This window comes from Hemiscyllium ocellatum, chromosome 24 (assembly GCF_020745735.1).
Source record: "Hemiscyllium ocellatum isolate sHemOce1 chromosome 24, sHemOce1.pat.X.cur, whole genome shotgun sequence".
Taxonomy (NCBI): Eukaryota; Metazoa; Chordata; class Chondrichthyes; order Orectolobiformes; family Hemiscylliidae; genus Hemiscyllium; species Hemiscyllium ocellatum.
In genome coordinates, this window is record NC_083424.1 from 18,041,420 (window position 1) to 18,066,802 (window position 25,383).

Sequence of the window (25,383 nt, forward strand, 5' to 3'; positions counted from 1 at the left end):
GTTGATGGGGGAAGAGATAAAGGGACAAGTGTTACAGTTTTTGAATTTGGGAGAGACATGAGGCTTGTGAGTAATGGAGTAGTGGACTAGGGTAGCAGGTTGGGAGTCCTGCATTTCTGACAGAATTCATACTACAAAATAAAATCACTTGCATATAGATACATTGTGGAGAAATATGGAAAGACGTTCTCTAGTCAGTATCTTTGAGCATGTTCATAATCTCACTAGAAATGGTAACCAGAGAAAATTGCTTGCTTGAATACTCACTTTGAGTGGCAACAAGAGCAAAGCATTTCAAATCACCCAGCAAATGGGGCAGTGTAAATATGAGTAATGTAATTGTTTTAGCCATTTATAACAAATAACATTCATCTGTATTTCTAAATTTCAGCCCTGGAAATCCAGCCATTGCCAAAATGAAGGTGCAGAGATCCTCAAGTTGTGGTGTACCAAATGCTAACAGTATAAAGCAGATGCTACTTGATTGGTGTAGAGCCAAGACACGTGGTTATGAGGTATTCTCATATACATTCACCCTACACAGGAAGAAAAATGTAGAAAATCTTATCATGACTGCGGGAGAAAATTTAATTTCATTTCCATCAGAAAGGCAATTTTTTTAAAAAAATAAAGATTGTATTGCTGGATCAAAAGATGTCTTGCAACTCTTCTAGCTTGTTCCACAAATCAAATAAATCATGGCTGATGCACTCCATTTATCCACCATTTGCTCCATTTCTTTTCATATCATTACAGAGTGATCTTGCAATTTCACTCTTCCAAATTTGTTTGTAAATGGCAAAACCTTAATTTTATAATTGCAGTTTTTTGTTCTGTATTCCACAACAAAAAGAAAATTGTTTCTCTGTATCTATTCTTGTTATCTCCTGCTGTAATCTATTTGAATTAACACTTTATTAAAACAGCAAAATAATGTAATATAAACTTCCTAACATTGATTACAGGACAAGACTTTGAAAGTGACATATTACTTAATATTTTCAACATTGAATATACTTTACATCATTTAAGATAGATAATGATTCAGTTACTTTCTTATTTGTAATAATAAATATAATGGCATGGTATGAGACTTGTTTTTTCGAACAGATATTAAAAAGGAAAATTTGCTGGTTTGCTGAAGTAAACTATAACTTGTAACAAAAAGAGAAATTGCTGGTGAAACTGGCAGCATCTGTGGGAAGACAGCAGAGTTAACCTTTTGAAATTGCTAGTGAAACTCAACAAGTACAGTGACTGAAAATGTCAACTCTGCTGTCTTCTCACAGATGTTGCCAGCTTCAACAGTAATTTCTCTTGTTTCATATTTCCAGCAACTACATTTCTTTATTTTATTATAATTTTGTAATAGTTTGATTTTAAAAAGAGTGAGGTTGTAAAACTCCCTCCTTGAAGAACAGTTTTGTTTTTGTCAATAGAAGCGTTACATTTCAATGTGCAACTCAAAATAACTTATCCTCTGTTCACTTAAATCTATGTTTGGTTTTGTCCATCAGCATGTGACTATCCAGAACTTTTCCTCTAGTTGGAGTGATGGGATGGCATTCTGTGCTTTGGTGCATAACTTCTTCCCCGAGGCCTTTGATTACTCAGAATTGAATCCCAACAATCGTAGGCATAACTTCGAGGTGGCATTCAAAATGGCAGAGTAGGTACCATTTCTGGATCCTCATGTGCTTAGAATGGTGGCTCTAGCAATAATTATTCATTGTTTTCTTTTTTAAAAATCATTACATTTTAAAGATGAGCTAGGAGCATTATTACCCATGAAGTAATAAACTATGCTGAATTTTGGTTTCTAAAACATAACTCAACTGCCAACAAGAGTGATCATATAATATTTATTGAAAACATGGTTCAACAAAATAATCTTGGTGTGAGGAGGCTGTAAGTAAATTCACTGCAGAATCAAGGAATTGTGCATAACCACCTCTTGATAATATATATAATAATCTTGTTCATTTTAGGACCTTTACATTTCCTCTCAAATGCCATTGTCCAAACAGAAATATTACAGTGTTCTATTATACAGAGCTGAACAAGCCTTAGTGCTGTCTACAAATTCAAGGATTTGTGCTCAGGGATTGGGACTATTTTTAAAAAATGCTTTAAGCAAGAGTCATCTAATGACTGAAATATATTTCATATCAAACTGAGTAACTCACATATCTGTGTAGATGCAACATCTGTGTCATTTCTTACCAGCTTAACACCAGTGACCAGCTATGCTATAATCAGTGTTACCACTAAGTATGCTACATGTTGTGAAAGAAGTTAACAACTGATGTTAGCATTTGTATTGGTGTGTGCTAATATAAACCTGATAACTGTGGTGACATCTATCTGCTTTTGAGGTGAGTGCCCAAAAATTATTGTAAATGTAAACGAAAAAATGCAGGTTTACCTTTCTTCATTGTATATGCAAAAAATCAGCTCTATATGTTTGAAAATGAAGGTACCCCTGTGATGATGCTATGGCTTTAAGAGGTGTATTTTGTCCTTTTTTAATGAAGAAGAGTTGAGCAGACTGCTCCAAAGCCAATAAAGTAAACAGCTTGTTGTGCCTTGAGAGTTTTTTTTTTAAGTTGAAACAATAGAAGCAGCCTGAATGGGTCCCATAGAATGAGGATTTTTAATTTTAGCCTTCAGTAGCAGTTGCTAGGATATTGAAGCTGTATGTGGAAGCTCTTATTCCTATCTCAGTGACAGCTAAAAGCTAAGGTTCTCTTCCTGTTGCTAGAATTGAATGTGAGACAATCTATTTTACTGAATTTGTCTTTGCCGAGGGTGTGTTTATGAGATGTTACTATATTTGAACAGTTAATTAGCAGTGGTTAATGTATATATTATTTTGATAAGCATTTCAATAGAGTGACAGTTAAGCTACTTTTCTTTCATTTTTAATTTGTCTATCTTTTAACTGTAGTGTAAAAGTAAAGTGTGTTTTGCTTAAAGTCAAATAATTTTGACAGAATGAATTGCATCTGGAACACAGTGCTTTACGCTTACTTTTAAAATAAGAAAACATTGGTGTCGAGGCTATCTTCTGAATATAATTTAAAGGGTTTAGTCTGGTCCATAACAATCCAAAACCCTTATTTCTTGTCCGATTGTAGATTGACAAGAGGTAACCCTCATCCTGTCAGCGCTGGTTTGATTTTGGTTCTATCTGCTGTTCATGTAGATTTTTTTTCCAATTCAGGATTGGTGTTTGTACTGGCTTATTATGTATGGTCCACTGTTGCTTCATGTCTGATTTCTGTAAGAGCTTGGTTTGGTACAGACCTGCTTCAGTACAAGGCCTGGCTTCAATACAGGTCTGATTAATGTTTTCCATTAACATTTATCTTCTACTAAGGTTTAAGATAAATTTTCTTTACCGCTTCTGTCAGTGTCAATGGTGATGTTCCAGTTAAACATTTATGGTAAGTGTTTGTTCACTTATCGGTATTGTTAGAATTAGTCAAGCTTCAAGAATTTCCTGGGGTTTTCAAGCATGTAACTGATTATTGATAAACTAAACACATAACCTATTTGTTGCATATCTAATGCTTATTACATTTTTGATAGCTAAACTTTACGATAAGCACAACATAGATTAGTTGGAGCTTTCTGGTAAGTGCATATATTCTAAGCTTTCATTACTGTCTGTCAGCTTCTTGGGTTGAAGGTTATTTCAATAATCAACTTTCATTCACACATCTGTTTTAAGTGATGCGATCAATAATCTCAAGAAATTGTAATATTAATGCAATTGCGTTCATGTTTTATCTCTTGACTGGGGATATGTGACTTGAATACCTATTAATGCACTGTACAGTTTGCTATTGAACTATACAAACCTGGAAGATGATGTGGGCACATAGCATTTTGGAACAGAAGTGGGCCATTTTGCCCTTCAAACAGGTTGTGCTTTTCAGTAAAATTTTGGCTAATTTGATGGTGGTGTCAACTCCAATTTCCTGCCTGCCCCTCACAGACAAGCAAATCAAGGTTTATCAAAAATTATCTGATGCAGCCTGGAATTCCTGTTTTCTTAAGGAAGAGAATTCCACGGACTACTGACAATCTGTCCTATAAGGAACAACTCTTCCTTTAAGTCATGTTCCCTAGTTTAATTTCTCCAACAAGAAGAAATGTTTTTGTGGTTAATTTCTGAACTGTTCTTGATGAGCTGATTTTAAATAAGTTATAGAAATAGGAATAATGTAAGTATTTTAAATTATTTTAAAATTTATAAATCTTTAGAAGTGTTCTTGGCAGAATGGGAATATTTCATTTTGTTTGGATTGGTTTTTCCCCAAAATTATCTTACATTTCTCCTCTATGCTTCTTTATTTCCCATTAATACCTTTCCTCTGGCATTGTAACCCATCATTTCCTCAAGGTACCAATTGCACAAGTGTCCTTCTCTCTTGTCGTCATGTTATTAAATGAATAATTTTCCCATTCTAAGTCTTGCCATATTACGCATCAAGCCTCAGATGAGAGGGCATGTGGGAAGACTTGTGTCTTGACACTCTTCCAGCTACATTATCCCGGATGTACTTAGTCTAACTGTTAAAAGTTGCATATTCGTGGTTTGAAATGACTGTTACTTCCTTTCAGGTAATTGTCATCCAGTCAGAAATTTGATAGCCTTGTTGAGACTAAAACTTTATTCTATGGAGAATTTTGGATATGGACTAGAATCCTATTTGTGTGGTGAACTATCACTGATTTTGTCCAGTGATTAAATGGAGGATGTTTTGGTTTCATTCTGAATTGGCATTTCTGTATATATGGAAGTGCTTTGATGAACAAGACTATATTTCTAAATGATAAAATTGGGATGGTTAAAAAATTTAGGAAAATGTAACAAGGCAGGAAATAAATTTAGCATGTTCAAATCCTTAAAAATAATACTAAGTATGCGCTTATTTCTCTTTATTGCTATATGCAGTTCTTATATTTAGTGGAGCAGCTTCTGAAGTTGAAACATTCAGAATACCATCAGCAATGTAATTATGAATTGGTGTTCCTGGAACCTTTCATTTTAATTAAAAGTGACTAAAAATATATTTATGTTTTAAAAATAGATACCTTTCAGTAACCGAAATTGGTTACAATTTCAAATAATTGTATCATATATTTTTGAAGGAAAGTAACTTTTAGGATGTGCAAGATAAATAATGAATAGTGTTATTAGCCTTAGAAAATATAGCTTTTGACTTTATTTATTTAAACTGCAATGCTTACTTGAAGGCACAGGAATGCTGGATTAATTAATATTATGGAAATGTAACATACATTCAGTTATGTTAATTCGGGGAAGTTGCCAAACAGTTCTTTGTGTGCTGCCAAAACTGATTTCTTCCATTCTTAGTGGAACTGAAGAACCAACATGTAGGGAGGTGTCATGCATGTCATAGGTCTACATAATAGATGGACTACATTGCCCAACATTGCTATTTCCTCACATGTATTATCTAAGAAAATGTCTGAAGTGAGTTCTATAAGTAACACTTAAGGTGAGATTTAGTGATCTCCCTTGGCCCAGGTTTGGTGGTGGAGTGGACATTTAGTCAGGTAGGACAGTGGGTGATGGGGACTCTTCCATCCTTCAGTCTTCACCTTAATTAAGTCCGTGGCAATTGAGATTATACATGTAGAGCGACCATTTAAAGCCCTTAGAACCTTTTCCAAGAATGGGAAGTGGGCTTGCCATATGGGAGCACAACAAGAAAACCCATGATTGTTTTAAAAACAAAGGTTCATTCATTCATGGGATATGGAAGTTCACAAGTGTCCAATACTTAAGCTTGGTAGTGGTGTGCTGCCGTCTTAAATGTCTGTTCCTTTGGGCATTGGAAATCCAAAAGTGCTGCTAGAGACAGAGTTCCAGGAATTTGATGCAGCGACATTGATAAAATGGTGATATAGTTCCAAGCCAGAATCAGGGGAACTCATAGTTCATTTAAGCTAGTACATGTCACTGCCACTGTGCATCAGTGGTGAACGGGTGCCAGTAATGTGGCTGCTTTGTCATAGATTGTTTTAAGCTTCTTGAGTGTTTTTTGGAGCTGCCCCTATTCAAGCACGTGGAAAGTATTCCCTCACACTCCTGACTTGAGCCTTATAGATGCTGGACAGGTGTTAGGGAGATCGAAAGTAAGTTACTCACCACAAAATTCCTAGTCTCTGATCTGCTCTTGAAGCCACAGTATTTAAATAATTGGTCCAGTCCATCTGCTGATCAATGTTAACCTACATGATGTTGATAGTGGGGATTGAGCAAATGTAATACTATTAAATATCAAAGGGATCTGGTTAGGTTCTTGTCTGCAGCAGATAGTTATTGTGTGGCACTGTGAGGCACAAATATTACTTCCACATATTAGCCCAAACTTGGATGTTGCCTAGGTCTTGCTGCATATAAACAAGGCCTGCTTCAATATGTGAATTGTTGTAATTGATGCTGTTCAATGTCATCAGCAAATATCCCCACTTCTGATATTATGATGGATGGAAGATCATTGATGAAACAATAGAAGATGGTTAGACCAAGGCTACTATCCTGAAAAATCCCTACATTAATGACGGGAGCTTAAATGACTAATTTCCAACAACCACAATAATCTTCCTTTGTGCTAGGTATGATTCCATTCTGTGTTTGCTATGGTTCTAGTTTTGCTGGGTCCCCTTGATACCACATTTGGTTCAAATGTGGCCTTGATGTCAAGGACAATCACTCTCACTTCACTTATGGAATGCAGCTCTTTTGCATGTTTGAATCAAGGCTGTAAGTTGCCTTTGTAGAAACCAAGCTGAGCATCAGTGAGTTCTTTGCTTGTACCTTTTGATATCATTTTCAACTATCCTTCAATCATGATAATTGACTGCACATGAATACAGCAGAAATTATCCAGGTTGGATTTGTCCTGTTCTTGTACACAGGACAATTTTTCACATTGTTGCATAAATGCCACTAGTATATCTGGGCTGGAAAAACTTGACTGGGGCACAGCTAGTTCCGGAAGACAAGTTTTCAGGAATTTGGCAAAATGTTATCAGTACCTGTACCCTTTCAATATCCAGAGTTTTCAGCCATTTCTTGATATTACGTGGAGTAAATAGAATTGATTGAGGACTGACATCTGTGATGATGTACACTTCAGAAGAGGCCAAGATTAATCAGCCATGTAGCATTTCCAGCTATAGATGGATGCAAGTACTTCAAACTTGTCTGTTGCACTAATGTAGGAGCAAATTATTGCAGAAGCTGCAATCTGAACTGAAAACAAAAAATGCTAGAGGTCACAGCAGGTCAGGCAGCATCCATGGAGAAAACGTAAACTAACATTTTGAGTCTAAATTACTCTTCATCAGATGTAGAGTCATCCAGATTCAAAATATTAGCTTGCGTTCTCTCCGTGGATGCTGTCTGACCCGCTGTGATTCCCAACATTTTTTTGTTCTCAGTTTTTGCAATAATGTGCTATTCTGCCCCATCTTTGAGGATAGAAATATTTGTGTAGCCTCCACCAAATGTTAATTGTTTATTGTCCATCACTATTCATGTCTGGAAGTGGTAGGACTGCAAAGCTTAGGCCATAATCCACTCATTGTGGGATTGCTTAGTCATGTATATTTCATATTGCTTCTGCTGTTTGGCATGCAAGTAGTCCAGTATTGTAGCTTCATCAGGTTGAAATCTCATTTTTAGGTATGCCTCTTCCTGACAAACTTTCTTGCACTCTTTATTGAATCATGGTTGATCTCCCGGTTTAATGATAATGCTAGAATGGGGCATTAGTTAGGCTATGAGGTTACAATTTGTTATTGAATATAATGTTGCTGCTGGTTTTGAGTTGCTAAATCTGCTTTAGGTTTGTCCCATTTAGCACGGTGGTAGTGTCACAGAATATGATAGAGTTGTGATTTGATACAACTCCGTGTCATGTTAAGCCTTTCAGAGGACAGCTAAGAGTTAACCACATTGTTTTCACATTCACACATAGGCCAGACCAAATAAGGAGAGTCAATTTTCTTCTCTAATGAACCAGATGAGTTTTAACGACCTTTCGACTAGTTTTTTTTAAAAATTCCAGATCTCATTGAGTTCAGATTTCACTATTTGTCATATATCCTGGGGCATTATCCTGGGGCTCGAGATTACTATTCCAGTGATTTGCATGTAAGTTAAAAGATACTAATCTAAATTGGATCTTTTGAGAAAAGTATATACTAAACGTTGCTCTGAATTTTTTAACCCACCCTTTGCCAGAATGACCCTGACAGGTTAGCTTGCTCAAAGCTCTCTGCCTTAATGAGAAACTTGCTTTTCTATAAAATTTTAGTTTTTGTATTCGCCGGTTTACCTGCGATTCCACTTTCAAGGGACCGTGCACTTGCATCCCTAGGTATCTTTGTTCAACAACATTCCCCAGAGCACTACCATTAACTGTCTCAGTCCTGCACTGGTTTGCCTGATCAAAATGTAATATTGTGCATTTAACTAAATTAAATTCCACCTGCCATTCATCAGCCCATTGGGCCATCTGATCAAGGTCCCTGAGACAATTTTCTTCACCATCCATACCACCTGTTTTGGTGTTGTCGGCAAACTTACTAACAGTACCTCCTATGTTCAAATTATCCTTGCAGCACACCACTGGTCACAGGTTTCCCATCCAAGAACCACCACCACCCAGTGTCTCCTACTTTCAACCCAATTTTTATTCCATTTGGCTAGCTCCCCCAGATCCCATGTGAACTAACCTTACAAATCAGTCTACCATATGGAACCTTATCGAACGCTTTACTGAAGTCCATATGGATAACATCTCCTGCTCTGTTTTCATCAATCTACTTTTGTATTTCTTCAAATATCTCAATCAAGTTAGTAAGACACGATTTTCCATGCACAAAGCAATGTTGACTGTCCCTAATCAGTCCTTGCCTTTGCAAGTGTAAATCCTGTCCCTCAGAATCTCCTCCAACAATTTACCTACCAGTGATGTAAGGTTTACCAGTCTATAGTTCCTTACAGCCTTCCTTAAATAAAGGCACCACATTAGCCAACTTCCAGTCTTCCAGCACCTCACCTGAGGCTGTAGATGATACAAATATTTCAGCAAAGGACCCAGCAATTTCTTCCCTAGCTTCCCACAAAGGTCTAGGAAACACCTGATTAGGTTTCAGGGATTTATCTGCCTTTATATATTTTAAGATGCCCAGCACCTCCTCTTCTGAAATATGAACTCTTTTCAAGACATCACTATTTATTTCCCGCAGTAGCCTAGCTTCCATGCCTTTCTCCACAGTAAATATGGCCGCATTGAGGGACCCTATTCTCTCCCTTGTTTCTCTTTTACCCTTGACATACTTCTAGAATCTCTTTGGATTCTCCCTAACTGTATTTGTCAATGCTACTTCATATGCTCCTTTTTGTCTTCTTGATTTCCCCTTTAAGTATACTCTGACTGCTTTTATAGTGCTCAATCTCAACTGTCTATATAAAGGGCTTTTGCCTGAAACATCGATTTTCCTGCTCCTCGGATGCTGCCTGAACTGCTGTGCTTTTCCAGCACCATTCTAATCCAGAATCTGGTTTCCAGCATCTGCAGTCATTGTTTTTACCTGTATGTGATATGTGCTTCCTATTTCTTGAGCAGAGCCTCAATTTCTCTAGTCATCCCGCATTCCCTATTCTCACCAGCCTTGCCCTTCACATGAATGGGATCTTAATGTAAAATGTATGCAGGTATTCCTTATTTCTCACTTGACAAGATCAAATATGCATAGTTTAATTTGACTATCTCTATAACAAACAAAAATACATAATGCTCACTAAGTTCTGACCAATCACAGTTTAAAAATATAACTTCTGGAACAGAGAGTTTTTTTTATTTTAAAGATGCAAATAAGCTATCTATGTACACTGTCTCTGACACAGTAAAATGGAGCATATCTTTAGGTCATAGCAACATGTTGATTAGAACTGTGTTTTTGGCCCTGCGGGCTTCGTATTAAATAGTACTGTGCATCAATCTCTGACTTTTGTCGAGAGGTAATGGTGGAACTGTGCTGTTTTCTTTTCTTTGTTCAGTTCTTTTTTTTTGCGTTTTCACATAATGCTTTTTAGTCCCTAAAACTTTTAACTTATTTACTTAACTTTCTGTGTTAGTCTTTTGTCCACAACTATCGCTAATACTTCCATAATTGTTGTGTATGTCCTTCAAAGGGTTATATATTTCCCTGTTTTCCACTAGAATCATTGCTTTTAATGTAGTTGCATACTCATGTCATGTGCTACATTCCCTGTTGAATGAATCTGTATTGGGCACAATGTTATTGATGTTGTGTATCATGAAGCATGGTTTTTCTTTTTGTTCATTGTATGTCACTAGATGAATGTAATTTATGTTTTCTTCTGTTTTTTTTTCTTGCTTTTTCTTTCTCCCTCTCTCCTTCTGTTCCCTGTTGTGTCCCGTCTCCTTTCTTGTTTGACCCTCTCTCTGGCCCCTAGGAAGCATGCTGACTGCCCACAGCTACTGGATGTGGAAGATATGGTGCGAATGAAGGAGCCCGATTGGAAATGTGTTTACACTTACATTCAGGAATATTATCGCTGTCTGGTGCAGAAGGGTCTGGTTAAAACCAAAACCTCCTCCTAGCGATTAACGGAGTGAAGGGTGAGAGATGTTATCTAATTAGACATTTTAGGCCTTGGTAAAAAAAGTTCTTATTTTGCTGCCCTACTCAAATTTTTCAAGCTAACTTTAGTTATTCTTTGAACTTCTTCCTATTTGTTTCTGTAGAGCTCCTGAATTTTTGTTTTTAAGTGTACAGTTGTTCTTGCTCTGCCATTATTTTGGAGTGGTACAAAGAACTTTGAATCATAATAATTGCTCAGATCTCTTTACATTTTGTCTCTCTGTATGTAACTGTATTTCTCTAACTCATTCATGTCTTCTCACAATGTGATGTTTTATTTTTAAAATAAAAATGTATAATTAACTCACTGCATTTTTGCTGCATTCACATACTAGTGCAGTTTTGTTTCTTTGAGCTGGATTTAACATTCCCAGACTGAGCATGAAGTGTAGGAGAATCATCCCGTTGAGTCTGCTCCATCACTCAATGCTATCATGATTAATTTGATAATCTTCAGTCCCTGCCTTTTATCCCATAACCCTTGATTCTCTAGCTGATTAAAAATCTGTCTATTTCAGCTTGAATATTCTTAAAGACCCAGCCTCTATAGCCTTCTATGGTAAAATAAAATCCACAAATTCAGTACCCTCTCAGAAGAAATTCTCCACATCTCTATCTTAAAAGCTAGAAAATCAGCAATCAAGGAATGAGGTTGTTACCCACTGTGACAATCTAGAATGGTCATTCAATCGAGCATTACAAACTTAGCATTAGATTTGGCATTACAAGATCCACTGAAGTAAATAAACAAGTGTGTGAAAATCACAGTTGGGTAATTTTTTGATCTGCGCCCTGCCCAGAGCCTCAGTGGGTACATGCATAGCCAGTGTAGAGCTGTATAGAGCACTAAACCATAAGATATAGGCTATTGAGTCTGATCTGCCATTCACAGAGATCATGACTGATCTGTTAATCCTCAAATCTGCTTTTCTGCCTTTCTCATTCCCTTACTAATTAAAAATCTATCTATCTCAGCCTTGAATATTTTAATAACCTAGCCTCTACAGCTCTTTGTGGTAAATAATTCAAAAAATTCACTTGCTCTGAGAGAAGAAATTCCTCCTTATCTCTGAGATGACCCTTTACTTTGAAATTATGCCTTCTGTCTTAGACTCTCCCACAAAGGGAAAGAACCTTTCCAAATCTACCTGTCAGGTTCCCTATCAAACTTTTATGTTTCAATAAGGTCATCTTTCATTCTTCTAAACTCCAGAGTGCGCAGACCAAACCTCTCCTCATAAGACAATCCCTTCATACCCAGGATTAACCTATTGAGCTTTTTCTGCACTGCATTCAATGCTAATACATCTTTGTTTAGATTAAGGGCCTAAACCTGTTCACTATTCCAGTGGTCTTGACTAGTGCCTTGTATGATTTTAGCAAGATTTCCCTACTTTAATATTCCATTCTGTCTGAAATAAAGACAAATGTAGTATTAGCCTTCCCTATTATCTGCTGAACATGTATGGGTTTTTGAGATTTATTCATGACGACTCCCAAATCCTCTGTGCTGCAGATTTCTGCAGCCTTTCTCCATTTAAACTATATTTGGTTCATCTGTTCTTACTGCCAAAATGTATAACCTCACATTTTCCCACATTGTATTCTATCTGCTATGTCCTTGCCTACTTGTTTAACCTGTCTATGTCTCTTTGCAGACTCCTTGTGTCATCCTCGCCACTTGCCTTACCACCCATTTTTGTGTCATCCATAAATTTGGCTGTAGTACATTCACTTTTCTTAACTAAGTAATTAATATGTCTTGTAAATAATTGTGGCCCTAGCACTGATCCTTGTAGCACTAGTTTCAGGTAGCCATCCTGAAAATGCCCTCCTTATCCCAACTCTCTGTCTTTTATTAGTTACCCAATTCTCTACCCATGCTAATATACTACCTCCCATACCCATGGGCTCTTATCTTATTAAGTAGCCTAATGTGTAGTATCTTATCAAATACCTTCTTAAAATCCAAATGTATTACATCCAGTGCATCTCTTTTACTTTGCTCGTTATTTCCTCAAACAATTTTAATATATTTGTCAGGCATGATTTCCTCTTCATGAAGCTATTCTGACACTGCTTGATATCACTATGTATTTTTAAATGCTTTGCTATTATGTCCTTTATAACAAACTCTTACCTTCTCCCAAAAACAGTCTTTAAACCAGCTGGCCTAAAAGTTACTTGTCTTTGTCTCTTTCCTTTTTTAAATAAAGATCTCACATTGCCTGTTTTCCAGTCTTTTGGGACTTTTCCAGAATCAAAGGATTCTTGGAAGATTACTACCAATACATCTACTATTTGAGTCGCTACTTCTTTTAATATCCTAAAATGCATCCCATCAGGCCCAGGAGATGTATCGCTCTTTAGCCCCATTAGTTTCCATTTGATCATTTCTTGCTATGGTACTATTTCCTTCCCATCCTAACAATGCTGCCCCTTTCCTGCCTGGCCTTCTGAGTTTGAAGATGATGCGTGTCAAAACCATCAGTGTACCAACTTTCCTGCCTATTCTATTGAGTGTCCTGCCTGCCAGTGGACAACTGCCATGCAATGAATATCTCAAACAAAAGAGAATTTAACCATCACCCTTGACATTCAGTGGCCCTATCATCACTGAGTACCCCATGAAAAACATTCTAGAGAGTTCCATTGGACAGAAACTGAACTATACCAAACTTAGAAGAGTAGGTCAAAGACTCAAAATTCTTGAGAGTAATTCTCTCCTGACTCCTTAATTCTGTCTACTATCTTGAAAGTACAAGTCAAAAGTGTGGTGGAATACTCTCCATTTGTTTGGATGAGTACAGATCCAACAATACTAAAGAAGCTGAACACTACCCATGACAAAGCAGGGTGGCTGACAGCCATCTGCCACCTTAACCATTCACTCCTTTCTCTGTACAATGACAGCAATGTGTACCATCTTACAATATGCACTGCCATAACTCACCAAAGTCCTTTCATTGGAACCTTCCAGACTCACAACCTCTACACCCAGAAGGATATGGACAGCAGGTCTATAAAATATTATAGTTCTCCTCCAAGCCACATATATCTGAGGTGGAAATATCCTGCCTTTCCGTTATGTCACTGGGTTAAAATCTTGGAATGTACTTCCTATCAGCACTGTGGATATAACTACACACCAGGGAGTGCAACAGTTCAAAATCTTAGCTCACCACCAATTTCTCCAAGGCAATTAAGGATAAATAATAAATGCCAACCCAACCACTGACAACTACATCCCATGAGCGAGTTTTAAAAGAAACTCAGTAATTTTGCACCTGATCTCAACTGACATGATGGTGATTTTTGAAGTAAATATGCTCTTTACCAGGGAGAGGGAGGAGTCACTAATTCTATCTGTGGCATATTTTATAACAAAACAGGGCAGAAAGAATATCAAGCATTTCAATTAGCTTGACTTAAGGTATTTAATTGGTGTTAAATTCTATCTTTCTGTCTCAGTTCTTTTAAATGACATTGTTTTATCAGAGTAAAGTTGCAGATCAGTTTAATAAATCGTAACTTATATTTAAGAACCTATCCAGGATAAAAATGAGAGGAATTGCCAAGACGTGGCATTGGAATAAAGAGATAATGGGGGGAAAAAAAATTCTCAAAGAACCAAGGGTTTATTTTTGTTGATAGTAGGTGTTTTGTCCTCATATTCTATCAGTGTATTTTGCCTATTGAATATCAGAATGTCTGAAGTTTCAAAGGATGGAAAACAGAAATTATATTTGTGCTACTGAAATACTTTAAAATTGAATTGTAAAAGTCTATAACACACTTGCCGTTTTAAAATTTCTTTTTAACATATAACATTACAGCAGAAAAAGACTTTAATTATTTTTAATTAGTCTGTTGAAAAGAAAGAAAGTTAATGATTTAAATGGAAAATTTAAACTTGTTACTGAATGTTTACAACCTAGGGCCTCATTCTCAAATAATTTATCTTGAGGTCGCACTGGATTTCAAAGGAGATTCGCCAGGCTGTTATTCTAGAATAGAATATTTCAACCGTGAAAAGAGGTTGGATAAGTTTGGGCTGTTTTCTTTGGATCAGGGAAGGTTGAGGGTGTATATAAGATTGGGAAGGGTATGGACAGGGTGAATAGAAAACAGATGCTGTCCTTAACTGAAGGGTCAATAACAAGGGGCATATTTTAAAGTGAAAAGTGGGAAGTGTAGGAAGATTTGAGGAAAATCTTTTTTCATCCAAGAGTGGTGAGTGTCTGGAATGCACTATCTCGAATGGTAGTTGAGGCAGGAAACCTCACAATCTTTAAAAAGTACTTGAATGAACACTTGAAGTGTCCTCAGTGTTGGACTATTGCAGGTGGTAGTGTATTTTTGGCAGTGAAGTCTTGATGAACCGAGTGGCCTCTTCTGTATGGTAATTTTCTATGAGATCCTTATTTATATTTCATCAGAATATGAGGATGGGTTTGTTTCTACATAGTGACTACTTGCTGTTGATAAAGACATATTTCTGCATAAAATAATTCAGTTATATTCTTCCTGCTGATTATACGATCTGCTCTGTTTTATATATATGAACATAAAACATTACAGAAGCAGTAGGTTATTTGGTTCCTTGATCCTGTTATGCCATTCACTAAGATCCTGATGATCTGATTGTGACCTTAACTTCACTCTCTTATCTATCCCCATGATTCTTGACTCTCTTGTCAATGAAAAATCTGAATCTAGATAAGCTGAGCTGGATAATCATAAAAAGTAACCATTTGGGTTAATAGCAGATGTTTGCTAATGCTCATGGAAGCATTTTAAGGTTCTTGAAAATCTAGGAGAGGTGTTGTAAAATGTCAGCATGAATCAAGATCTGAAGATGATTAAAAGAAAGTAACAGAAACAAAGTACTGCCAGTATTAATAAAACACACTCTGGTTAAATTATGTCATTTGATTTAATTTAGACCACATTATGGCAAAATACATGTCTGTTAAGTTTAGTGTACCAAATTTGTACTCTGATTAGGATGTCATTCCAGTCTTTGTACATGCAAATAATTTGTAAACCTGTGTCACAGAGGCGTGTAATGATTCATTCAATGACTCAATATGTAAAAAAGCACTTAAAAAAACAATGTTTTTGTTTAAAAAGCACAAACCAAACTGAGGGATGAAGGTATAAACAGTGCTATAACAGCAAATTTGCAGTTGGTTCTGCTATAACATGGTAGTATCAGTCTCGTGCAGAGCTGTGAGGAGAGCTGTGAAAGGCTTCAGAAGTACATAGGTTGAACTAATGGACACAATAAACAAGTGCACACATGGCAAATCAGATTTAATGCAGAGAAACTACAGATAATGTGTTTTGAGAATGAATTGTAGTAAAACTGTGAAGGGAAGAATGCAGAAGGGTGGATAAAGAAGGAACCTGGAAATTCAAATGCTTAATTTCCTGAAAATATGAATACAGATAGATAAAACCATGAATATGCTTGTTGCATTTTAGGTTTTATAAAGAGTAAATGATTAATTTGTAGATGCATAGGCTAGGCCTTCCTTCTAACAGGATGTGCTGAAATGCACACAGTATTATAAGAACAATAATAAGTCACAGAGTAAACAGAGCAGGTTGATAACCAGAATAAGATAATATAGTTATGAGGAAAGATGTTCTAGAAAAAGTTTTAACAGAGACTTTTGCTTGTTTGACCCTACGTTTTTATTAGGTTATATAAGGTACTTCTCTCTGACTAGGGAGTCAGTGATGATGTCAATTCCAAATTATCACTAACAGTAGAGAAAACAGAGCATTGAGAATAGATTTGGATGGCTCTGGTGAAGAAAGCAGGCAGTGACCAGTGTCTCTTTCTGTGCTGTAGAGTTTTACCATTCTGGGAACACACCTTTTAAAAACAAATTGCTCTGCTCTGTGTGCAGGATGGTAAATTATGTTATACTAACTTTCTTTTAAATATCACAATTTGAATAAGTCCAATCCAGCAATAAAGATTTGTCTGTCAAACACTGCATACTGTCAATGATGCATTAGCTTCAAGCTAGGTTACATCATAGCTTGGCTTGAATTTGAAATAACAATGGGGGAAGGGGTGAACTAAGGTTTAAATTAATATAGAAGTTTTGTTTGTGAAACCATATGCATCTCCTTGACTACTAAACAGTGTATCAAACTGAAGTTTGAAATTGTTAACACTGCGTTCAATGATTGTGTATGTTTTATGTGTTTCTAAAAAATTACACGTTAAGTATTTATGTCAAGAAAATTAACGGGCATCTGGGAGCTATTCCAGCCTTTGAAGGTCACTGCCTTTGTAGGCTGTAAACATTGACTTTTTATGGTATTTTTTCTGTGAGGTGATGGTCACAGTGTGCCTTTGACTGCTGCACATAATGACTTTAAAAGGAAGGTTGCAGTCATAGTAATGTATTTCCTGCCAAAAATAAATTAGAAGGATTTATCTATTTAAGTACTGTGCTACTTTCTTAGGCTTTTGTATAACCTGCCTGTTTTTACAAAATGGATAAAAGCGCATGGTTATGTCTGCTCAGTTGATGGGGTAGAAATTTGTATCAGGCTATCTTAGGCTTAGACTCAGAGCTGTGCAGCCAGCATACACCTAATTATGCAGACTGAACAAAGAAATAAAATTAGTGGAGCTCCTCCTTAATAGAAATTAGGTGAACTCCACTACCAGTCACACTATTTATTTGCAGTCTATCTAATCAGAGATGAGAGAATCATCGGTTTCTATTCCAATTTAAAGTCAATCACAGTATCAGAAAGTATACTTCAGCTGCAGATAGCTGGCAGACAATTTTCAACATGGCAGGTCAAATAGAAACTTCAAGAACCCACTGTTTCTTTGATGCGGCAATCACTATAGCATACTTCATTCCACCATTTATGGTTCCATAATCACAGTCTGAACCTGTAACTATCCTCACTACTATTTCTGTCATCTCCTCACATTTCTGTCAGCCTTCAATGCCTCAGCATCAATATTTCATATTAATATGAATAATAATGTAAAGTTGTTGACAGTTGGGAAAGTGCAATTCTGAAGGATATCCTGGGAGTGACAAGTCTTGAGGCTCAAGGAGGTATCCTGTACAACATGAGTCCACCTTGCACTCTTTTTCTCCTCACTTTCAGCATCCATTCATCTATCTTAGTTTATAATTGACACTTAAGGATAATCATTGTTCTCTTCAAATTCAGGTGAAACAAATATAGTATCCCGTTGATTTCTTTAATATCTAAAAATGTATAAATCTAGTTGTTGGATGTACTCAATGACCTGGCTTCCACAGCATTCTGTGGTAGCAAATTCCACAGTGCGATCACTCTTTGAATGATGAAATGTTTCCTTATTTAGCCTATCCTATAGTTTGAGGCTGTAACTCCTGGTTCTAGACTCCACATCCAGGGGAATCCTCAAAACAATAGTTCCCTTACCAAAGAAAAGATGTATTGTCATTGAAGGCAGTCCAGAGATGGTTTACTCTGTTGACCTCAATTATGGAGGGATTGTTTTATGAGGGAGGTTGAGTAGTTTGGGCCTGCACTCATTGAAGTTTAAAAGAATGAGAAGTGCACTTATTGAAACAGGGTCCTTAAATGGATAGATACTGAAAGATTGTTTCCCTGTGTGGGAAGGTCTAGGACCAGAGGGCATAATTTCAGAATGAGGGGCCTTGCATATAAGACAGAGATGAGGAAGAATTTCTTCTTTCAGAAGGTAGTGAATCTATGAAATTCTTTAATACACGGGGCTGTTGAGGATAGATCATTATGTAAATTCAAAGCTGAAGTAGACAGATTTTTTAATCATTAAGGAAATCAAGAGAAAGCGGGAACATCAAATCAGCCATAGTGTAACTGAATAGCAGAGCAGAGCAGACTGGATGGACTGAATGGTCTACTTCTGCTCTTACATATTATGATCATTCTGTTAAGTAGTTAGCACATTAAAGATAATTATAAGTAGAATGAACACCAATTTATTTTCTAAACCAAACTTCTTAGCTCAACTTCCCTTCTCCACTCTTTTGACTTGCATCTCCAATACTCAAGTCAGAGATTTACATAAAATAAAAGATTATCCAACTGGTGTGAATACCACTTCAAAGATTTGCAGAAGACTGATTTTTCATGAACCTTCCAGTTCCAGCAAAGAAGTCAAATCTCCAAATATCCAGTTCAACTAGACATTGCTAGCATTTTAAAATATAATCACCTTGGATCAGAACTCACTGTTTGCAGGAATCTTCAGCTGTAGAGTTTTGTATTGAAAAAACCATCTCTGGATCTTCTCAAATTGGCCATAACAGAAGTTCAACTCACTGTTCAAAGACCTTCAGTTGACATGAGTTTCAAACTCTTCAAGTAAAAAGTGAGGTCTGCAGATGCTGGAGATCAGAGCTGAAAATGTGACTGAACTGGTCCTCACCCTGAATAACTTCTCTTTCCAATCCTCCCACTTCCTCCAAACTAAAGGAGTTGTCATGGGCACCCGCATGGGCCCCAGCTATGCCTGTCTCTTTGTAGGATATGTGGAACAGTCCATCTTCCGCAACTACACTGGCACCACCCCCCACCTTTTCCTCCGCTACATCGATGACTGTATCGGCGCTGCCTCGTGCTCCCACGAGGAGGTTGAACCGTTCATCAACCTTACCAACACCTTCCATCCCGACCTCAAATTCACCTGGACTGTCTCAGACTCCTCCTTCCCCTTCCTAGACCTTTCCATTTCTATCTCGGGCGACCGACTCAACATCTACTATAAACCGACTGACTCCCACAGCTACCTGGACTACACCTCCTCCCACCCTGCCCCCTGTAAAGACTCCATCCCATATTCCCAATTCCTTCGTCTCCGCCGCATCTGCTCCCAGGAGGACCAGTTCCAATACCGTACAGCCCAGATGGCCTCCTTCTTCAAGGACCGCAGATTCCCCCCAGACGTGATGGACGATGCCCTCCACCGCATCTCCTCCACTTCCCACTCCTCCGCCCTTGAGCCCCGCCCCTCCAACCGCCACCAAGACAGAACCCCACTAGTTCTCACCTACCACCCCACCAACCTCCGTATACAGCGTATCATCCGCCGTCATTTCCGCCAACTCCAAACGGACCCCACCACCAGGGATATATTTCCCTCCCCTCCCCTATCAGCGTTCCGCAAAGACCACTCCCTTCGTGACTCCCTCGTCAGGTCCACACCCCCCACCAACTCAACCTCCACTCCCGGCACCTTTCCCTGCAACCGAAGGAAATGCAAAACTTGCGCCCACACCTCCTCCCTTACTTCTCTCCAAGGCCCCAGGGGATCCTTCCATATCTGCCACAAATTCACCTGCACCTCCACACACATCATCTATTGCATCCGCTGCACCCGATGTGGCCTCCTCTATATTGGGGAGACAGGCCGCCTACTTGCAGAACGCTTCAGGGAACACCTCTGGGACGCCCGAACCAACCAACCCAACCACCCCGTGGCTCAACACTTTAACTCTCCCTCCCACTCCACCAAAGACATGCAGGTCCTTGGACTCCTCCATCGCCAGAACATAACAACACGACGGTTGGAGGAAGAGCACCTCATCTTCCGCCTGGGAACCCTCCAGCCACAAGGGATGAACTCGGATTTCTCCAGTTTCCTCATTTCCCCTCCCCCCACCTTGTCTCAGTCGATTCCCTTGAACTCAGCACCGCCCTCCTAACCTGCAATCCTCTTCCTGACCTCTCCGCCCCCACCCCACTCCGGTCTATCACCCTCACCTTGACCTCCTTCCACCTATCACATCTCCATCGCCCCTCCCCCACGTCCCTCCTCCCTACCTTTTATCTTAGCCTGCCAAGCACCCTCTCCTCATTCCTGATGAAGGGCTCTGGCCCGAAACGTCGAATTTCCCGTTCCTTGGATGCTGCCTGACCTGCTGTGCTTTAACCAGCAACACATTTTCAGTTTCAAACTCTTCAGCCAGAATCCAGAATTTAAAAAGAATTCTGCTAGAAGGAGATATTCCCAGCTCAGCACCCACCAGATTATTCTTAAAATAAGAAAAAGCTTTAAAACCCTGCTTGAAACAGAAACTTACACCCAATCTACTCCTTCCCATCCCCTTCCCCAAATTAAATTCTTGTTAACCTTTCTCTCAATTGTTTCTCTCAGCAAATTGATTATGTGGCAAATTTCAGGTATTTTATCTGAAATCATTTACCATTGAAACCATTCCTTAAATGGATCATCAACCATAGTTTTTATTTAGGATTTTTATTCAAAAACACATTGATAACTGTAAAGCAATCTGTACAACTGTACCTCATGCTGTATAAACTCTCTATTATTGTTTATTATATGGTAGATTTGCTGTAAACACCCCCTTTCCAGGTTCGGATCTACAGGGTCTGCTTGGTCCATTGTGGTTGAGGAAAGCTACTTGGTAGTTTGACAAGATGTAGCTTATTACATAATAGCACCTATATGCAAGTTACATTAATATCATAGACATGATTATCGAGAAAAAGAGGAAGATCCTGATGATAGTGCTTACTTCTTCAACATTATCATAGTGGAGCCTTAAGACATTCCTCAGTAATATCTCTTCCCAACCCTTTATATCCTTATACAACATATCATCACAATACTGATAAATCTTTTATAGACTTAAACAGCAATCTTCTTCAGAGCCTGAATGAAATGGGCTTTAGCAAGGAATCTAGGACAATTGCAGCAAGGCCTTTCTTGATGTCGGGAGCAAAAAGTTGCATTTTCCAAGAGTTCTGCTAGTTGAATTCATGTTAGGGAGGTATGGGAGGCCAGCCATGGTGATCTTTACTCCTCATTATCACCCTCATTATCACTGAAGGTAAGCTCATTAATATGTCGGTTCCTATTTTACCATGCTGGATAAGAACTCAAGAAATTATAACATGATAGTCACGGACCTTGACATCTGACACATTCTAGTCTCTGCGTCAATCCATTTGCCATGTGCTTCTGCATTTTAATGCTGAACTTTTTTGAGTACGCCAGCACCTTGCATTGCAGTGCTGCTGTAAGGACACTTTGCATTCAGGGCAGCTCACAAATTGGACCAGACTACAGCTGAGGCTTGCTCACTTGCTGTCCTAGTTCATTCACTTACACTTATTTGGATGTTCACAGCATCTCTGCCTTTCTATATCTTGCCTTTCAGCATAGACACAAAGCCAGGCAGTTTGTAATGTGTGTGAGCAGGTACCAGTTATGGGAGTGGACATGTTGCTGAATGTCATCATGCTATGTCACGAATAGCCCTGCACTACGTGCCAGCAACTGATGTGACAGACATGTGCTTCACTCAAATGTCCATGTCTTCAAGTTGGAGTTGAGTAGCACTCAGTTACATCAAGGGAAACACCTTCCAGTCACAGAGTCCCAGCACAATCAGTAAAGGGCAGCCTCCAGTATAGGTCCAAGGGCTTGGAAACATTTAGTCAGTGACTTAGGTTGATCAAGGTCACGATCCTTGAAGTCAGTGAGGATCCAAATGTCAAGCATCCTACCAAACATGTTGGCTCTTTCTGCCCTATTATAGGGGTTAACTGAAATGAAAGTGGATGGCACCACCATTATTCTAGTGCAGATGAGAGAAGGATTGTCAGGTTTTCCAGTGTTTTCTCCCACTTCTATTAAAATAAACTAATTTCAGGAAAGATTCACAAGTTTTATGTTCAATTACTTTATGATTTATTCCCAAAGTATTCAATGATTTCCTAACATTGTTTTATAAAGCTAGCTGTTGTTCATCCCATTGAAAGGAATAAAAACCCAGACTTTATAGCAAAACATTGCAAATTTGGACATATAGTTGGTTATTTCTGGTAAGTACAGCTTCAGATTCTTATTCTTTATTATTTCATTCTTATTGGAAGGTTTCAGTAGGATTTCAATGATGATTATGTGCAGTATCTCAAATATGCGTATCTATTTTATTTATTGTAGGACAGTTTCATATCAAGTATGGTCTTTTAATTTGCGTCTTGTCCTGTCTAGTCACAACTCTTTACAATGTTCAAACTCCTAATGCATTGTAAAAAGACTGAATACAAATGAATCAGTATAAATGCAATTCTCACAACTGAAAATTCCTAAACGTAATATGTGATCACATCAATCGCAAAAACCAAAGGATCACATCAAATAATATTCCATAAGAACTTGTCTGAAACTAAATCCAAAAAGTTTTTAATATTTTAATTTTTGACACAACGGCTGGATTTGAACAAAGGGTGACCAAAGTCAGCAATGCAGAAAGTGGCTGTGGGTGACATGTCAGCTTGCTGGACTCTCTCACCTCCCAGCCATTTTAACGAAGCATGTTGAATTTATAACTGCACTGGTTGTGGGTAACTAATTAAGAATCCTGCCCACACAGACTGGAATTTTCTAGTTAATAGGTAGGCCCACTGAAATGACTCAAACATAACCAGTGAAATGGAGCAGGCTCCTCCATATTTCTTTATAACAACATCCTCCTACCATGCTAGGTATGACCCTTTTCAAAGTCAACAATTTTGAAAAAACTGAGAGGACATCTCTTCTTGAGATTCTCCTCTGTCCCATATCTGCATTATCAGGCAGGTGCAGGGCCTTTTTTCATCCTTCAACTTCTACTACCTGCCTCCCACCCTTGAACAATGAGCACACTCCGTGTTCATTAGTTAGCTATTCTTTCAAAGTTTGCAGCTTGTGTTTCAAATTTTCCTGATGTAGAGGTTCTATTTCTCCATTTGGATTTAGAAGGTGATTTTATAGCTGATGTCCTTCCTATCATTAACCCTCCCCAGTTATCTGCACCAAGACTGTGACTGATACATGCTGATTTGGCTGCACCACTAACTGAGATAAGGTTGAAGTGGTATGGTGGAGAAAGTGAGGACTGCAGATAGTGGAGATCAGAGCAGAAAGTGTGTTGCTGGAAAAGCGCAGCAGGTCAGGGCAGCATCCAAGGAGCAGGATTCCTGAAGAAGGGCTCATGCCCGAAATGTCGATTCTCCTGCTCCTTGGATGCTGCCTGACCTGCAGCTTTTCCAGCAACACATTTTCAGCTCTGAAGTGGTATGGTCACTGGTTGTGGTGGAGGAGGAAATGTGGTGAGGTGAGTAATAGAGTTGGGATTGTCAGGAGAAAGGAGGAGACAAATACTGATATCATTGGATGATTGTAGCAAAAGACTTGAATGATGGCAGGATCGGAACATGAATTATTGACTGACAGGATATGGAGAAGGGTAATTGACCAGTATTGTGGCAATCCCAAGTAAATTGGGAAAACCCAAAAGAAGAACAGGTCCCAGTCAAGAAATGGAAATCTGACCTAGTCACAATACATAGGATCAAACCGGTAGCATCTGAGCTGTTTGAAATTTGGATGCTTCCAAGTTTAAATGTGGTTCAGGAATTCAGTAGATGGTATAATAGTTCCCCTTAATGTCATTGTTTGCACTGAATTATATTGGGAGCATTGAAGCTAATCATTAAAAGCTAATTGAATTGAATTAGCTTTATTGTCACATGCACTTGAATGACTGCAGTGAAAAGTTTGCAGTGTCACTACATATGGTGCCATATTGGGTACAATTTACCTGGGTACAGATACTGAAGTATTTGGTATAAAATATAAAAAGAAGTAAAAAGTCCAGACATTAGAATAAAAAGGAACTTTTTAAAAACTACTTAATTTGCAGTCCTTCCACCCCAATACATGCCAGCACCTAGCCTCTAGACCGCATCAGACCAAGTCTCCAGACTATGCCGGGCTTCAAAGGTCAAGGCCTCACCTCCAGTCCACAAAGGGTCTCAGCTCCCTGTGAAAGCCTCCATTTCAGAACTTGTCTCCTAAAGTCATGCCTGTTTTATGTTATTCAAAGTAGTGTTTATATTAATACCATTTAGTCTGGCTGCTTATATTTGGCACCCAACTTGTAGACCAGCCAGGATCAGAAATCCAAGCTAAAATGCTGCTATTATTTCAGGAAAAAGCACTGAATTCTGCAAGTAAAAGTGCCTTCTGTTTTTTTTCCTTTTGAGTCATAGTAGTACAGGCAGTGAAATGGCCACAGATTTCATTTAATAACAAGTTTCCTCTTAGGGTACTAAAACTATTTGCCCAGTTAATCGGGAAAACTGAATGCACTAAAAAAGGCATGTTGAACAGAAATATCTATTGGTCTGACATAAACTGAATTTGTTTTCAGGAAATGAAGATAAATTCACCTCAAGGTTTTGTTTCTAGAATGTCCTTTCCTTTCATGGTACTAATAAAATGGTAGCTATTAATTACTCTGAATGTTGAACTTCTAATTCAAGTCGGTTGCCAATATTCTGTCATTTATTGACTCAAAGTTTATTAAATATTTCGCATAAAATATTAGTTGGCTAACACACTGGCAGTAGCTGTCCCTTTATCCATTTTGACCATAATATTACCTCCTTTGGTGCAGTTTCCAGTTTTGTCTGATTTACAGCTCTATGAAGTGCCTTGTGACATTCCTCTGCTTTAAAGGTGCTTTGTAAATATATATTTTTGTTGTTCTCCATTTAGGCATACAGTCCCAAATATTTAGATTTTCTGCCTAACTAAAATATTATTCCTGGTATTAACTTAATGATGGA

At 38.1% G+C, this 25,383-nt stretch overlaps 1 protein-coding gene across 4 annotated transcripts in view; it reads left to right on the forward strand.

Moving 5' to 3' along the window:
* Positions 1-25,383, forward strand: part of smtnb (smoothelin b) — a 354,299-nt gene that overhangs the window by 320,633 nt on the left and 8,283 nt on the right. For 3 of the 4 annotated variants that reach the window (XM_060843539.1, XM_060843542.1, XM_060843541.1), the window contains 3 exons: positions 392-515; positions 1,518-1,669; positions 10,532-10,697. In XM_060843539.1, coding sequence (XP_060699522.1) covers positions 392-515; positions 1,518-1,669; positions 10,532-10,679 — 424 coding nt within the window. In that variant the 3' untranslated portion in view covers positions 10,680-10,697. The remainder of the gene's footprint in view (positions 1-391; positions 516-1,517; positions 1,670-10,531; positions 10,698-25,383) is intronic. The other variant, XM_060843540.1, reaches the window with a different exon arrangement.